At 38.8% G+C, this 18472-nt stretch overlaps 1 protein-coding gene across 1 annotated transcript in view; it reads left to right on the plus strand.

Moving 5' to 3' along the window:
* Pik3c2a (phosphatidylinositol-4-phosphate 3-kinase catalytic subunit type 2 alpha) overlaps positions 1-18472 on the plus strand; it is a 109870-nt gene that overhangs the window by 54849 nt on the left and 36549 nt on the right. The window contains exons 7-9 of the mRNA XM_048460528.3: positions 1215-1294; positions 1416-1479; positions 17006-17149. Of these exons, the coding sequence (XP_048316485.3) occupies positions 1215-1294; positions 1416-1479; positions 17006-17149 (288 nt within the window). The remainder of the gene's footprint in view (positions 1-1214; positions 1295-1415; positions 1480-17005; positions 17150-18472) is intronic.

An 18472-nucleotide genomic window follows, 5' to 3' on the forward strand; every position in this document is an offset into this window, starting at 1 on the left:
ACTTGTGAGATTTGATTCTTTCTTTATACCATGTTAGTCCCAAGGATGGAATTCAGGTCATTACGCTTGGGGACAAAGGCCTTTATCCTCTGACCTATATTGTTAGCTCTGTAAAATATGAGTTTATGGCTGCGTAGAGGATTCCAGGGTTAAGAGCACACTGGTTTGTTTTTCCAGAGGACCTAGATTTGATTCCCTGTACCCATGTGATAGCCCACGACCATGTGTAACTTCAGTTCTACAGGAACTGACACCTTCTGATTCTGAGGTCACCAGGCATGCACATGATACACGGATACACATGAAGGCAAAACACCCATACATACAAAATAAAATTGTAAAAATAGAAGTTTTGGTCAGATTTGATGATATGCTTCTATAATCCCAGCAAAAAGACAAGGGTCAAGAATTCAAGGCCAGTCTGAGCTACATGAGACCCTCTCTTTAAAATTAAAGGGTGCTGGAGACAGGGTGGAGGAAGTTGGCAATAACTCAATGGATAAAGTGCTTGAGGGCTTGAGTTGGAGCCCCAGTACCTGTAAAAAGCTGGGTATGACAGAGTGTTTCCATAATCCTAGCACTAGGGAGAAAAACACTGACAGATCTCCCAAACTGGCTGACTAGCCAGTATAGCCATTTTATTAGCTCATAGTTCAGTGAGGGAGCCTGTCCTTTCTCAGAACACAGCTGGAGAGCAATAGCAGAAGACGAAATACATTGACTTCTGACCTCTGTATGTACACACACCCTAGTACACACATATGCAAAATAATGTAACACTTAAAGATTTATTTATTTCTATTTTTATGTACTTGAGTGTTTACTTTGTGTATGTATATGTACCCCATGCATACTTAGTGTCCATGGAAGCCAGAACTGGCTATCACATCCCTTGGAACTGGAATTACAGATGATTGTGAGCTACCAAGTGGGTCCTAGGAACCAAATCCAAGTCTTCTGCAACAACAGCAAGTACTCTTAATCTCTGAGCCATCTTCCCAGCCCCAAATAATGAAACATTTAAAACAAAATGAATTTTTCGTACTATTGATTAACTTTTTAGTCAGTTAAATAGTTGTTTAGATAGCATTATGTCTCCAGTTCTCAAAAATTAGTCGAAAGATTTCATCATTTATTTAACTTACTTACTTTAATTGAATGACCAAAGAATTATATTTGATTATTCTTCAACCTGTGTGTATGTGTTTATTTAGGCAGAAGATGATGAAGCACCTGTGGATTTAAACGAATTCTTGAATCAAATAGAAAAACCTTATAAAGAAGTCATGACAAGGTATAGCATTTAAAGTATCTATTGCAAGTTTTCAAACTTTGTTTTGGATGTAAATATATTTATTTTCTGTGATCAAAGCAACTGTTGTTATTAAAAATATAATACCTGTTTCTCATTTCAGACACCCTGTTGAAGAACTCTTAGATTCCTATCACAACCAAGTGGAACTGGCTCTTCAAACTGAAGTAAGTTTTGGCATGGGGACTTAAAGATTGTTTCTGTTTTCTCTGAAATACTAGTTTTAGAATTAAATGTTTTAAAACTATATTCTTGGTGTTAGCCACCCACATGGCAGTGGGTGACGGGTAGTGAGAGCTTTAGAGAAAGAGAAAGTCCAAAGCATACTTAGGCTTTAGTCAGCATATAAAAGAAGTGGTCAAAAGAGAAGACAAAGCAATAGTTAATACCTTTCCAAGTTCTGACCTAGAAAAGCAGTCAGACCTGGAGGAATCAGGCACATAGGAACTGTCTGGTAACTCTTAAACAGTTAGCTTAAAAAAGAGTTGAGAAGAACCTGTAAACAGAAGTGTATATACATGATACATGGAAGTAAGCAGTTCTGTAATAGTATGTAAGTGTGAAATGAAGTGTTTAGGAAGGGTGCTGAAGAGAGGGCTTATTGGTTAAGAGCACTGGCTGCTTGCTTTTGATTTGCTGGATTTGATTCCCAGGACTCACATAGTGGCTCACTATGTAACTCCAGTCTCAGGATACCTTGCACCTTTTTCTGGCTTTCTTGGGTACCAGGCATGCAAGTGATACACAGACATACATGCAGGCAAAATACCCATATACATAATTTTAAAAAAAAAGGTAAGGGTACAGTGTTAGAAATGACTAGACATAAGTTACTACCTTATAGTTCATATTAAGGAGTTTCTCTCTATTCTGAGTTAGAGGACCATACTTAGTTTAATTTCTGAGTTTGTAAATAATTTTTTTTTTTACCCACCAAACCTATTTGATGTCATTTTTGCTTTATATTCCAATATTAGCGTCTACTAGGGCTGGAGAGATGACTCAACAGTTAAGAGCACTGCTTGCTCTTCCAAAGGTCCTGAGTTCAATTCCCAGCAACTACATGGTGACTCACGATCATCTGTAATAAGATATGGTGTCCTCTTGAGGAAGAGTTGTCCTCATCAACTTAGATCATGAAACCCAATATGAACAGGTTCAACAGAACTGCCATATATGGGCTGCCCATACATGCTTTAGCATTACCAGGGCATAAATTTCATTTTTTGTTTCAGTTAGAATGTACACTTTATTTCCTGAAAAACCTAAACTATTTTAAGTTTTTAAAAATTTATTTTATGTCTGTGAGTGTTTTGCCTTACATGTACGTGTACCATTTACATGCCTGGTGCCTTCAGAAATCAAAAGAAGACATCTGGTTCCCTGGAACTGGAGTTACAGACAGTTATGAGCCACCTTGTGGATTCAGGGAAATAAACTCAGGTACTCTGCAAGAGCAAGTGGTCTTAACCACAGAACCATCTCTTTAGCCCCTTATTATTTGATCCCTTATAGAAAAAGTTAGCTGATCTTTTACAGAATATTGGATCTAGCTACTTAAGATGTTTTTAGCCAGACTCAGACTATGGGAATTGTTTAGCCCTGTCTTCTGAAGTTAACTTGAACATAATGTAGAGGTTAGGTATAAAACTGGCAGAATTGATTTCAAAGGGAAAGATTTTTGTAACAATTCAGGTAAAAGATAAGCATTATGACTGCTACAGAGAAAGCTGATTAGTAATACTTGGAGACAAAATTGATTAAGAGTTAGCAGGACATGAGAGATAGAAATGTAAAATGAACAGATTGCTAATTACTAGTACATTTTTTCCCGTGTGGGTATATTTAGGTATGCACATGTCACAACACACTAAGAGGACAACTTGCAGGAGTTGGTTCTCTCCTACCATGTGTGTTCCTGAGATTGAACTAAAGTCTTATGTCAGGATTAGCAGTGAGTTCCTTTACCTACTGAGTTATCTTGCCAGCTCTACTACTAGTATATTCTTATCAACATATAGAAATACTGAGTATCACATCCTGAGACAATATTGACACACTGAACCCTCTGAGACAGTGAACCCAAATAATTACCTTCCTTAAGCTGTTTCTGTCAGCTCTTTAGTCGCAGTGACAAAGAAAGTAGCTAATTTGGATGTCTGAGATAGCTTTAACTATCCAAAAGAGACACTGAGTGAGTAGTTGATATGAATCTGGAATTTAATGCAAGAGGTCCAAGTAGAGATACTACACTTGGGAACTATCAGAGTATAAATGATATCTTACAGCTATAAGATTAGTTGAATTACCTCCCCTCCACCCCAATGTGAGCGGCCAGCTTTTTGGGGTTTCTGTCCCGCCCGGTACCCCACAGCGGGCAAGTCCCAAAGAAAATCACAAAGAGTCTACATTAGGTTATAAACTGATTGGCCCATTAGCTCAGTCTTCTTATTAGCTCTTGTAGCTTATATTAACCCATTGTTCTTATCTATGCTAGCCACACGACTCAGTACCCCCACAGCTGGGCAGTTTACATCTTGCCTCTTCAGTGATCTGGGCAGAACTGCGAAGGGAGCTTACTGCTTCCCAGAATACTCCCGTTCTCTTTACTTCCTGTCTGGTTTTCCCACCTATACTTCCTGCCTGGCCAATCAGCATTTATTTAAAATATGATTGACAGAATACAGAAAATTCTCCCGCACCACCACCACCCCCCTTCCCGCAAAAAAAAAAAAAAAAAAAAATCATTGCAAGACAAGAGTTACCTCATCAGGTAAGACTCATCTGGTAAGACAATGACTGCTTTTGTAGAGGACCTGGGTTTGACTCCCAGCACCCACATGGCAGCTCATATCCATCTGTAACTCCAGTTCCAAGGGATCTGATGGCCTCTTCTGGCATTCTTGGGTACTAGGCACACATGTAGTGCTCAGATATACATGCATGCACGAATGCATACATACATATACACACACACATATAATGAGAATCTGTGATCCTGTTGTCATCCACACCACTTCTCTATTCTCTTTGCAACAAAACTGAAAGTATGTAGTTTTGCTACTTCTCTTCCTTTTCCTATTCTCTTAGGTATCCACTCCAACTATGCCTTCCATCACTCCTTTAAAAAAAAACATTTTAGTTGTTTCTTCTGTAAATGGACAAGGATATGTCTGTAAGTATGCATGTGGAAGTTAGAATACACTTGAAGGAGTCGCTTTTCTCCTTTTATCATGTGGATTCCAAGAATCAAACTCAGCTTATCAGACTTGGTGGCAATCACCTTTGCCTGCTCAGCTAATCTTGCTGGCCCATTACTAACACTTAAATGAAACTGTACTTAAGGTCATCAGACATGTACATAATCCCAATCTAGTAGTACTTATTTTTTTTCCTAGTCTTTCTGTAGATTTGTTTACACCTGCTTTTTTTTAAGATTTATTTATTTTGGTGAATTTTGTTTTCTTTTGAGACAAAGTCATGATATGTACCTTGGCTGGACTAGAACTTTCTATATAGACCAGATTAGCCTCAACCTCATAAGAGGTCCATATGCCTCTGCTGCTCAAATGGGATTAAAGGTGTGTTCCACCATGCCTGGCAAAAATTTGTCTGTCTGTCTGTCTGTCTGTCTGTCTGTCTATCTACCTACCTACCTACTTACCTACCTATCTACTTGTTTGTTTGTTTGGTGTTTCAAGACAGGGTCCCTTTGACACGTGTAAACTTGTATGTATGGTGCCAATGGAAGCCAGAAAAGGGCACCAAATATCCTGTAACTGAAGTTATTTACTGTTATGAGCTACCATGTTGGTGCTGGGGAGGGTGTGTCCTCTACAAAAGCAGCAGGTGTTCTTAATCTGATCATCTCTCTAGCACTTTAAGTAACTTTTACATACACACACACACACACACACACACATACACAAATTGGAAGGGGCTGTGTAGGCATGCCTGTGTGGAAGTTAGAAGACAACTTGGGTAATTAGTTCTCTCCTTCCACCATATGGCCATGTGGGTCCTGGGGACTATACTCAGATTGTCAGGCTTGACAGCAAGTGATTTTACCACTGAGCCATCTCTGGGGGTGGGAATGGGGAGAATACGAATATGTGTGTTTACACATGCACAGTACACAAGAGGTCAAACTGCTGAATTTTTTCCCCCATTCCATCATGTGAATTTGGGGCACTGTACTTGGATTATTAGGCTTGACTTTAAATACCTTTACCCACTAGGATATCTCAATGGCCCAAGACTATACTTTAGGAGAAGTTTTGGATTCAGAGCAAAATGAGAAAATAGCCCATATATACACCCCCTGGTACTACCCAGATGTAGCCTCCTCATTTTAAAAATTACTATTATTATTTTGCCTTAATAAATAGTAACTCTGTTCTCCTGTTTGCTCAGGCTAAAATCTTGGTTTTATCCTAGACCTTTTAAGAAAAAAGATCTTTCATCTTCCATATTAAACCTAATTTTTACCATCTCTGCCATGAAAACAAATGGAGAATGTGACTATTATCATTCCTAAGTCAGTTGTGTTATTCTTTACTAGTCTTCCAAATTCTTTGCTTTTCCTTCTGTAACCCCACCCCCCAGGCAACCAAAATGATACTTTAAAAATAACTCACTAAATGATGTGTCCTGGGTCATATCCTGGAACAGAGCAGGAAAGGGAGTTAGTGGAAGCACTGGCACGGCTGATTGTGTGCCACGGCTCCAGTCTTCGTTGTGTCAAATGGATCGTGGTTATGCAAGCTGCTGCTTAACTGGTTTGTATGGGAACACGCTGTACTATTTTTGTAACTTCCTACAATTCTAAAATTATTCCAAATGAAAAGTTTACTTTAAAAGTGAAATAGGAACAGAAAGCAGATGTCAAATTAAAAAAAAAAATACAAAAAAGAACTTTTAGAACCAGGTAGATGTGTAGTAGAACACATTTTTAATCCCAGTACTTAGGAAGCAGAGGCAGGTGGATCTCTTGAGTTTAAAGCCAACCTGTTCTACATAGTGTGTTCCAGGAGAACGAGATCTTGTCTTCACAAAAAGATAATTAAGAATTATAAATTGTGTTGGGCAGTGGTGGTGCATGCCTTTAATCCCAGCACTCGGGAGGTAGAGGACAGCCTGGTCTACAGGGTGAGTTCCAAGACAGTCTCCAAAGCTACACAGAGAAATCCTGACTCGGAAAAACAAACAAAAAATTAACAGTAAAGCAAAGTGAGCTCTTAAACTAGTTTAAAGTTACTGTTGAGGCTCAGCTGGCCTTGAACTTGTGAACCTCCCTCCTCAGCTTCCTATATCCTAGTATTTCATCTAAAACCTAACTGTTTGGAGTGCCAAGGTGTGCTCCCCAGCAGGGAGCCTGGGACCTGTACTCTCTAGTGCTCTTCCCTTAGGTATTTGCCTGGCTTTCCCTTCCTTAAGTACTTAAATGTTATCACGGTGCATTCCACTGACCTCTTTGTCTAAAATAGCAACTCTATCGCTTATTCTCCTTTAAAGTTTAATTGAAGTATTGTTTGTTTGCTTTAAGACAGTGTCTTCCTATTTAACCTAGCCTGGCCTCAAATTTTTTTTTGTTTTGTTTTTCAAGACAGGGTTTCGCTGTAGTTTAGAACCTGTCCTGGAACTAACTCTTGTAGGCCAGTCTGGCCTTGAATTCACAAAGATCCACCTGCCTCTGCCTCCAGAGTGCTGGAATTAAAGGCGTGGCACCACCACCACCCAACCTGGCCTCAAATTTGCTGTATAGTTTAGGCTATGGAATTTAGAATTCTCTGGCCTCAGGCTTCCCACATGCTAGGATTATAGGTAGATGCCCATAATATATTATACTCACTCACCTTAAGTATAATTTATTTTCCTTTAATCTGCCTTTTCCCTGTGTGATGGGGTCTCATTCAGCTCAGGCTGACCTTGAGCTGCTGTGTTGCCTAGGCTGACCTTGAGTTCTTGATCTTCCTGAGTGCAGGCATTATTAGGCGTGTACCAGCATTCAGAGACTTACCAAATTCCCAGAGCTCTACCAGCATCACCCAGTCCGGTTTTAGAGCATTTTCATGTATAGTTTGCAGTTGACCCTCCTTCCAGCTCTAGCTTCAAATAATCGCTGAGCCAGTTCCTGTCTCTTTCATGATTTCCTCTTTTGCGTGTTTCCTGTAAATGGAATATAGTGATTTTTCTGTCTGTTTTACTTTTTTCAAATACTAAACCATTTAATCTTTTATGGTTTGTACCTTAAAAAATTTTTTTGACATTGTGTGGTATGTGTGTGTGTGTATATATATATATATATTGTGTGTGTGTGTGTGTGTGTGTATACACACTTAATTTGTGTGTGTGTGTTGGTTTGAAAGAAAATGGCTCCCAAACAAGGTGGCACTATTTGAAGGTATGGCCTTATTGGAGGAAATGTGTCATTGAGGCTTTGAGGTCTCATATATGCTCAAGACATGCCCAGTATTGGAACTCACTTTCCATGGCCTATGAATCAAAGATGTAGAATTCTTAGCTCCTTCTCCAGCACCATGTCTGCCTGAACACGCCATGTCCCACCATCATGATAACGGACTGAACTTCTAACTGTAAACCACCCAATTAAATGTTCTCCTTTATAAGAGTTGTCGTGGCCATAGTGTCTGTGTATATTTCTTAGAACTGAAATTACAGTGGTTGGGAGCCACCTCACATAGGTGCTGTGAACCACACTGAGGACCTCTGCAAGAGCACTTTCTTAACCCCTGAGCCATCTGCTCTACAGCCCTACATCCAGCTTTTCACATGGATGCTAAAGATCCAAACTCAGGTCCTTATGTTTGCTCAACAGACTTTACCAACTTAGCCATCTCCCTAGCCCTACCAGTGGTTCCTTTTTATTGAATACTAGTCCATTGAATGGCTATAGCACATTTCATCTATACATCCAATAGTGTATATCTGGGCTTAAGTTAATAAATTGGTTATCATGAATTATGTTGACATAATGAGATATATATATATTCCTAGTTTTTGTATAGATTAATGTTTTACAGAAATTTTTAATTTTCTTGACTTTATTTTTCTAGAAATACTCTGTAAAATACTCTGCTAAAGTGGCAATATGGGCCTTGAGAAAAGAAATAATGGCTTGTAATACTCTAAGGGAATGCTGGGACTGGAGAGATGACTCAGCAGTTAAGAGTATGTATTGCTCTTATAGAAGACCTAAGTTTGGTTCTCAGCATTTATATGGAATGACTCACAACCATCTGTAACTCCAACTCCAAGGAGATCCATGTACTTCAGAAAGCAGCCAAACTCATATTTGGTGCTGGCAGTATGACTGTTCTGTGTAAACTTAAAATAGAAATTCAGATAAATACCCAGAACAAAAGTATACCATGCTATGGAGAACTGACCACCTATCTGTACTAATGTTTATCAGTCACTGACCAGTCAAGGCAGTATACTATATTGGATTGTTTTGTTTTTGAGTTGAGGTCTCATTTAGCTCCAGTTGCCTGAACTTGAATTCTTGCTCTTTCGTGCCTCCTCCTTCTAAGTATTGAAACTACAGACTTGCATGCACATATGTATACACACAATTGAAACCAGAGTGACACATGCTGACACTTGACCAGAACTATATTACTAGCCTCTGTGCTGGCTGCTTGATAAGAAATCTAAATAATCATTAGTGAATGGGCAAAAGATGGTTTGTTCTTTTTAGTAAAAAGATTCTTTTCCTTTAAAAAATAAACTTTAATTATTATTTATTTTATGTGTACAGATGTTTTGCCTGCTTCAGTGTCTTTTCAGTGTTTGCATGCCTGGTGCCTTCCAGCAGAGGCTGGAAAGGAGTGTTGGATCCCCTGGGACTGGGGTTATAGACAGTTGTAAGCTGCCACATGGATACCAGGAATCAAATTCAGGTCCTATAGAAGAGCATCCAGTGCTCTTAACTGTAGTGCCATCTCTCCATCTCATAAAAGAGGATTTAAAGCAAAAATTGACATCTGATAGTTCACATACCAAATTTAACCTACTGCCTGTTTTCGTAAAGTTTTTGTCTCTTATTTATTGTCTGTCTTCACCCTTAAAAGGCTAGAATTGAATCTCACCAGAGAATGACTCACAAAATATAAAATATTTACTTAACTAATATTTGTTTGTTTTGTGTGTGTGTATTTTGATTTTGAGACAGTCTCAGTATTGCCACCTCAGACTTTTAAGTCACTGTTATTATAGATGTTGTCTTAGTTAGGGTTTTTATTGCTGTAAAGAGACACCATGACCACAGCAACTCTTATAAAGTTTAAACATTTAGTTGGGGTGGCTTGCTTACAGTTTCATAAGTTCAGTTCATTATCATCATGGTGGGAAGTATGGTGGTGTGCAGGCAGACACGGTGTGGGAAAATAGCCGAGTCCTACATCTTGCAGGCAACAGGAAATCGACTGATAGTCACACTGAAGGAAATTTGAACACAGAGACCTCAAATCCTGCCCCCACAGTGACACACTTCCTCCAACAAGGCCACACCTCCTAAAAGGCCACTTTCTTTGGGGGACCACACAGATGTGTATGTATCACCATACCTGACAATTAATGACTTTGAGTGTGGCAGTAGTAGGGGGCAGGGTTTTCCTGTCCTTGCTATATAGGCCTGGATGGCCCAGAACTCACTGTATAGACCAGGATGACCTCAGATTTTTCACTCTTACATTTACTTCCTAAGTACTGGTATTACAGATAGATGTTACCACACCTAGATACTTTGTTTTTGTTTTTAAGAAAATTTGCTGGTCTTTATTTAAGAAGGACTCAGAGGTTGCAGATGTGAAAAAGCAATTGCCATGACTAGGCTGTAGAGAAATGAACAGTTTAGGACATAATGACTTCTCATAAACCTTCTCCCAAGACTGAACTTTAGCATATGGCTACCACAGGAGGATAGAGGCTGCCCATGGTAAAGAAACTTCCCAAAAAATTTTAGCCAAAGTGGCCTAAGGGTACAGGTAGGGCTAGTCTTTGAGAACCACTGAGTTCTCCTAGTAAATTGAAAAGAAAGGAATAAATGCATACAGGACTGGAACCTAGCCCTGTTGCTTTTTGTTGCTTTTTTTGGTTAAAGTGTCCTTTTAGTGCCCTCTAGTGCCAAAAAAAAATGTTACTGTGAGTTTAGTTCTGGCTCTACAAAGAGCAAAAGAAGGGTGGATTTAGAACTGTTAGACTATACACTAGTTCATCACATGTTAAGAGTAATGGAGAATAGTGCAAGACATTGTTACAAACCTTCAGATTGGAAAGTTTTTGCATGAAGGTGAGTTAAAAGAAGCAGAAATATAAATTAGATATCTAAAAAGGGGGGACTTGAAAGCTGATCTTCAGTTCAGGCCCTGAGAACTGCACCATAATTGGCTATTTAAGAAAATGAGATGGTTTCACTTAAGCTTGAAGGTAAAAGAAGCATTTGGCTTATGATAGCCAAGCCTCAAGAATAGAAAAATATACTAAAAGGGAAGATGCTGAGCTTAGTTGCAGCCTTTCATAGTTCTTGCCATAAAAGTGTAGCATGAATGTTCTGTGAATCTTTAAGCTGTGTATAGTGCACAATCACAGTAATAAAGGAGGAAAACGGAGAATTCCCCTGAGCTTATAAATTTGAGAAGAGCGTAGGCGATACAGTGAGTCTCTAAGAGAAGGGAGAGGGACATATGAATGCTTCTGTTGCTCAAGTCTTTAAAGCTACATTTTGTGAGTGAATATCTGTATGTACAGGTGCATGTGTGTGTGCAGGCCAGAGGATAACCTCAGGTATCATTCCTCAAGCATGTTGTTCATCTTTCCTTTGAGCCAGAGCTTGAGCTCACCGAGTAGCCTAGTATGGCTGTCTTATTTACTGTTGATTGCTGTGTATAAGCACCATGACCAAAGCAACTTATAAAGTAAGGTATTTAATTACAGTTTCAGAGGGCTAGACCATAACCTTCATGATGGGAGTATGGCAGCAGCAAGGAGGGCATGGTGCTGGAGCAATAGTTGAGAACTCGCATTATCTTCAAATTGCAGACAGAGAGCTTGAGAGGCTGGCCCTGAAGTTTTTGAAGTTTTGTAGTTTCAAAACTTCCAAAGCCCACCCCAGTGACACACCTCCAGTGAGGCCATACCCGCCAATCCAATAGTCTGCTGCTCAGGAACCAAACACTGAAATATATTAGCCTATGTGTGCCATAAACATTTAAACCTCCACAGTGACTGACCAGGTAACCTTAGGGATTTTCCTGTCTCCTCGGTACTGGGATTACAGTCATATACCACTATGTCTAGCTTTTTTATGTAAGTTCTTGGAGTTGAACAAAGATCCTCATTCTTGCAAGGCCAGGACTACACTGTACTGACTGAGCTATTTCTGTAGCCCTGAAAACTTACAGGTATCTGATACAAAATAATTACATACATTTATGGAATGCAATGTGTAAAATGAATAATGTTCCATGCCAAGGCAGGGTAATATACTTCAGCAATCCTATCACTGCACAGACTGGAGAAATTTTACATTTGAGGTCAGCTGAGAGGCTTATATTAATTATAAATGTTTGGCCAATGGCTCAGGCTTATTATTAGCTAGCTCTTACATTTAAATTAACCCATATTTCTTATCTATGCTTTGCCATGTGGATCATGGCTTGTTACCTTATTTTTTCACATGTCTTGCTTCCTTGGTAATTGGCTGGAGCCTCCCAGACTCAGCCCTTCTTCTCTTGTATCTCTGTTTGGATTTTCCACCTGGCTCTATCCTGCCTTGCCATTGGCCAAAATAGCTTTATTTCTCAACCAATGAGAGAAGCATATATTCGCAGCATACAGAAAGACCATCCCACAGCATTTTCCCGATTCTTTTTTCTAAGATTTTCTTTATTGTATGTATAAAGTGTTCTCTCTGCATATATGCCTGCATGCCAGAAGAGGGCAGCAGATCTCATTATAGATGGTTGTGAGCCACCATGTGGTTGTTGGGAATTGAACTCAGAACCTCTGGAAGAGCAGCCAGTGAGTGTTTTTAACCTCTGAGCCATCATCTCTCCAGCCTCCAACCTCCTTTCTGTCTAATCAAAAAGAAAGATTTTTATTTTAACATAGTAAAATTGCATATAGCAAAACAATTATCAAGCAAGAATTACAGTTACAATATCTAGTCTATTTGTGTGTGGCAAAATTAAAGAAAATACTCTATCATCTGTCCCATCTTTGTGAGTCTAAAGTTTCATATCAAATTTTTTATCATAACTAAGGAAAATTATAATTATCTAGTCTTCAACTCCATCAAAGACCCCAGAAGGACATAATATTACCTGAGTAAACAGGAAGTACATGTAAACAACTTTCAAAACTCTAGAAATGGCAGAGACATCTGACTGCCTGGAAGGTCACCCAAAGTTCTTCTGTAACAGTGGGGCTTCAATGCATCTTCAGCCTACAGGTGTAAAGTATTTAGCAGACTTATCTCTGAAGCAGGAAATTTGAAGGACTGTCCTGCCTATTTTGGCAGATTTCATCAGTCATTTCTCTCTGTGTCGTCCTAGGTGTCTGGCAGTTTCTTCTGTGAAACAGGAACCTAAAGGACCATCCTGCCTTGTTTTGGCAAAGTTTAGTGGTCATTTTTCTGTAGGTCCTGCATGTCCAGTTTATACAGCATGCTGTCAAGCGTTCCAGGCAAGAGCAGTTTCTTGCTCAAATGACTAGCCTTGCCACATTAAAAGCAAAGTTTCTTCAATACCAATCATCCTCTTTGAAGTAATTGGTGCTGCCAAGAACAGACATGTCTTACTGTTGAGAAAAGTCTAAATTCTTTTTTTTTTTTTTAATTCGTTTTTCAAGACAGGGTTTCTCTGTATATCTCTGGCTATCCTGGAACTCGCTTTGTAGACCAAGCTGGCCTTGAACTCACAGAGGTCCACCTGCCTCTCCCTCCCTGAGTGCTGGGATTAAAGGCATATACCACCACCACATGGCTAAAAGTCTAAGTTCTTAAAACATTTTAAATGTCATATTCTATAGGTTTTTGAAGTGTTTGAAAATTACCTATATAATTGAAATATATCTTTGTATACCTAAAAAAACTAACTATTATAGATGACTATTAATCTGTATTTTTAATTATTTATTACATTTTAAAATGAGTTGCATAAGCATAATACCTTAAACAAGAGTAGAAATATACATACAGCATAACAAAGTTGACCTTAAATTTATGTCAATAAACTAAAATCTATACCAATGTAAAATATTTTCAGATTAACTGTTGATTTTTGAATAAAAGTAGATTCAATAATCTATCCTTTCCTCCCATTATTTATATGTCATACATTTCCATTCATATCCCTATTCCTTCTTTTAGGAAGAGATTCACTGTGATCAATAACAGTTTATAACCAACCCCCCCCCTTAAATGAAAACAACGTTTATAACCAATATTTTAGGAGTTTGGGCATAGTTCTCTAGACTATTTCCTGCTGATTGGTGCTGGTGATCTTAGGGGGACCCTGAGAAAATTTGAGGTACTAGTCAAGTCCTGGGAAGACCAGTTATAACCTTTGTTGATAGATATCACATGTCAAGGTTCAGGAGGTTTCCCTTTATCAAACCTGGCCCATCTTAACCTAGAACAAATTCATAGCCTCTTGTTTCCTGTGGAAAAAAAGTAGAGCTGCTTTTCCAAAGCAATGCATCTTTTTAAGTTTCATTTTACAAATTTCATGTTTTGACTTTTGGTTTAAAGTTAAGACATTTTAGAAATACTTAGGTTGGTATATTTTATCAGTCTCTCTTTCAATCCCATGTCTCCGAGTAGCTGTCTCTTACCCATCAGCCATCAAAAAATTCAAAGCCAACATAATAACATACAGGATCCAGACTCCAGGTGAATTTCCTATTTTTGCATGGCTTTTTTTATTGTTTTGCTTCTATCTTAAAGACTTTATTATAATTATTTTTTAAACTATTCCTTTCTATAACTGCATACTCTTCTTATTTTTTCTTAAACCTACACATGTTTTGAACACTTTGTGACCCATTTAGAGGTTTCTTTTTATCTAAATATGTTTTTATTGCATATCTGTAATCCGTTTTTGACCAGGAGTCTTTAAACTGTCAAGTGCGAGCGACTAGGGCCAAACCGGCAGCTTTGGTTGCTGCTCTGCCCCACCTGGGTTCCCAACATGACAGAGGTACCAGTGAGAGTCACCACCAAGTATGCTGCCCACCAGCCCACAAATCCCAATCAAGTGCTCATAGCAGGACTCCCAAAAGAGCTATCAATACTGCCAGTACCAAGGTAGGAAGCCATCTCTTAAAGGAGCTTCCTGCTCACTACCAGTAAACAGAGCCTATTTGAAAAAATATGGCTACCAAGTAGCTGTTTTTGACTGTTTTTGTGTGTCTAGAACCTTTTTTTTTTTTAAGCTTTTTTCAGGCTTTATGTGGATGTACATACTCTACGTTGGACACCAAATGTAATCAGAGGCTTTTTTTTTTTTGTCCTGCCCTGTCCTGCCCAGCTTCTCAGCTGCTTTTGAAATAATCACTCAGAGGCTTAAACTAATTATATATGTTTGACTGATGGCTCAGGCTTATTATTAGTCTTTCATTTAAATTAACCCATATTTCTTATCTATGCTTTGCCATGTGGTTTGTTAACTTATTTTTTACATGTCTTGCCTCTTTGGCTGCCGGCTGGCTAGTCTCTCAAACTCCACCCTTCTCCTGTATCTCTGTTTGGATTTCCTTTTTGGCTTTATCCTGCCTTGCCATAGGCCACAGAAGCTTTATCAACCAATGAGAACAAAACATATTCACAGCATACAGAAAGATATCCCACAATCACTGCACACTCCTTTCCAACAGTTCTACTCTCTGGTGACTAAGGATTCAAATTCATGAACCCATGGGAGCCATTCTTAGTCAAACTACACAAGTGCCCAGTACCCACATCAGGTAGCTCACAAATACCTGCCGTATCCAAGGGATCCAACACTCTTCTGGTCTCTGCTGATAACTACACACAAATGTGCCATCCTCTTACATGGATACACAACACACACAAATAAAAATAGATACAAAATTTTTAAGTGGAGAAAGATCTCAGCATGGTTTCTAATGGCAGAACAGATCACTAAAATCAACACAGCCCTGTACCACAGCACAGGCCACAGACACTATCTGTGGTCTGTGTTGTTGCTAGAGACCGTGTGTAGGTCCATGATCTGTGCTCCTGCTGACTGAAGGGCAGGGAAGCTACTTTTGTGATTGTGTGAAAAATAGCTCAGACAGGAAGTCATCAGAAACTTAAAAATTGTGATAACGGTGCTGAGGTGTAGCTCTCCACAGTTGATGGCCGCGGGCAGAGGTGCAGCTGAGGAAAAATTCATGTTTCTTTGTGTGGCTGATCACTGGGAGTTTGATCATGCTCTGGTAAATGTGTAGACAACACAGATTGAACTTGTGTTTCTTTTCCTTTGGGAGGATGCGGGTGGGGGCATGGGGAGTAGACCCAGGAGGACTGTGAAAGTTCCCATATGGTCAGTAGGGATATTGTGTTGGAAAAAAAGAACAGAAAGGAGAGAGAGAACGAGAGAACGAAAGAAAGCTGACCCAACACTGCTAAAACCAATCTTATTTTCTTTTAAAAAATTAAGCATTTCTTTTATTATTTTTTGTTTTTAAGATTTGTGTATGGGGCTGGAGAGATAGCTCAGCGGTTAAGAGCATTGCCTGCTCTTCCGAAGGTCCTGAGTTCAATTCCCAGCAACCACATGGTGGCTCTCAACCATCTGTAATGAGGTCTGGTGCCCTCTTCTGGCCTGCAGGCATATACACAGACAGAATATTGTATACATAATAAGTAAATAAATATTTTTTTAAAAAAAGATTTGTGCATGTACGTATGGGGGAGCACATGCCTGTGTACATGTGGAGCTCCTCAGAGGCAGTTATAGGCATTTGTAGGGTGCTCAGCTTGTGTGAGTGACAGAATCCAAACTCAGGTCCTCTTGATATTGTTTGTTCTGTTGATTTTTTTTTTTTAAAGGCAGACTCTCTCTATGCAGTCCTGGCTATCCTGAACTTGTTATCTAGACCAAGCTAGCATTGAACTAAAGATCATCTGCCACAGCAAGTGCTCATAACCATCTCTGTAGCCCCTCAAGGATGTTCTGTTTGCTTTGTTTTGTTAGAACTTAGTTTTTAATACCAGTAATTTTTTTTTTTGCAGAAGAGGTTATTTTCAACATGAAAATTACTTCCAAATGAGAATTTAAAAGATAAATCTAGTTGTGCTTATTTTTTAGATTTATTTTATTTTAAATGTATGAGTGTTTTCCTGGATGTATGTATGTATACCACATGTGTGCCAGATCTTGTTTTTAAAAATGATTTGGTAATCTGTTTCTCATTGGTTTTCTTTTGATTCTAATATTAAATTTGTAGCATTTGCATATGAATGGTTGTGTCAGAGCGAAAACTGTCTTGCTTTAATACATTTCACAGTATACCGTATAATTGAGAAGCTATCTTATTTCTTTTCTTTTTTAATAGAGAATATCTGTTATTAGAATTGTCAAAGATATCTAGCTTCTGACTTCATCTTTGACATGGGTCCTACATTGTACCTAGTTATTTTTATTTTATTTTCTATTTTTAAAGAACCAATACCGAGCTGTCGACCAAGTAATTAAAGCTGTAAGAAAAATCTGTAGTGCTTTAGATGGGGTGGAGACCCCCGCCGTTACAGAAGCAGTGAAGAAGCTAAAGCGAGTGGTTAACCTTCCAAGGAACAAAAGTGCTGATGTAAGTATTTGTATCACTTCAACAGGAAGATGTTCACCTCTTGGGAGATAAAATATTGTCGTTTTCACTTTGGCTTTTACTTTTGAGTTGATTGAATTGCTTTGTTGGCGAGGTAGGGATTCCTTGATGAAATGATGAAAGAGCTTTGTGAACATTGATATCAAATAGTGGGCTCGAATTGCCTTCTATAGGTGAGACCCTTGCCTCTCTATAGGGAGCCTACAGAGTAGTAGCTGCCAGTTCTCTCTTACACTTGAGTCATATCCCTGACCTGTGGAAGTGGCCTTGCCTTAGAAGCAGCCAGTTGTTGAGACTTCTATGCCATATGTCAGCTTTTAATAAAACTATGTTCCATAATACTTCCTTCCATGGGGCCTTAATAAATTCAGTTTATAGAAATGTTTATATCTTCAATTGGAAGGAGTAAAGAAAAAGTGACTCCTACAAGTTACTTTACGTTAAAGGAGAAGCTATATCTTTGACCTGCTCCTCCATCTCCGTGTCTAGGTGCTCACAAGGCTACTCATTTTCAAAGACATTCTAGCTACATGACACTTAATTTGGGTTTCCTTTTGTTTTTTTGTTTGTTTGTTTATTTCATTGTTGTTGGTTTAGTTCAGTTTTATTTTGGGGGTGGGAGTTTTGTTTAAAAATTATTTGGAAACTATCACCATATGCCCTAATGTCTGAAATGACTGTTCTTTTTACTCTTTTATCGGATAAAGGAGCATTAAAGTGTAGTTGAGAGAGGAGTTTACCTTAAATAATTATATATAAGAATTTTCTTCAGTCACCTAATGGTAATAGTGTTTAGATACTTTTCTTCAGTATGTTATTCTCATGCTAGTAAAAAATATTGTACTGTGTTACAAAACAGTTATAATTCACTTAAAATAAAACTGCTGATTTTGTTCTTTTTTCATAGTAAGTTTTAGGTGCTCTGATTTGTTTGACTTCCTGAGACAGGGTCTCATATTTTCCAGCTGTCTCTAATTCAGCTAAGGAAATCCGGGAAATCCTGGCCTGCTTTTATTCACAGGTGCTGAGATTATAGGCATGAACTACCATGCCTGGCTTTTATTTCTTTCTTGCTTTGAGTCAAGGTCTCACTCTGGCCCAGGTGATCTTGAACTTGCTATATTCCTCTTCCTCGGCTTCCCAGATGCTGTAATTACAGGCATGAACTCCCACTCCAGCTTGCCTTAATTTTCTTATTATTAAAAATCATTTATTGTCAGGCATAGGGGCACACATCTTTGATCCCAGGGCAAGCAGATCTCTGAGTTCTAGGCAAGCCAGCGCTGCATAGTGAGACCCTGTCTC

The sequence above is a fragment of the Myodes glareolus genome, chromosome 7 (genome assembly GCF_982192425.1).
Source record: "Myodes glareolus chromosome 7, mMyoGla1.1, whole genome shotgun sequence".
Classification (NCBI taxonomy): Eukaryota; Metazoa; Chordata; class Mammalia; order Rodentia; family Cricetidae; genus Myodes; species Myodes glareolus.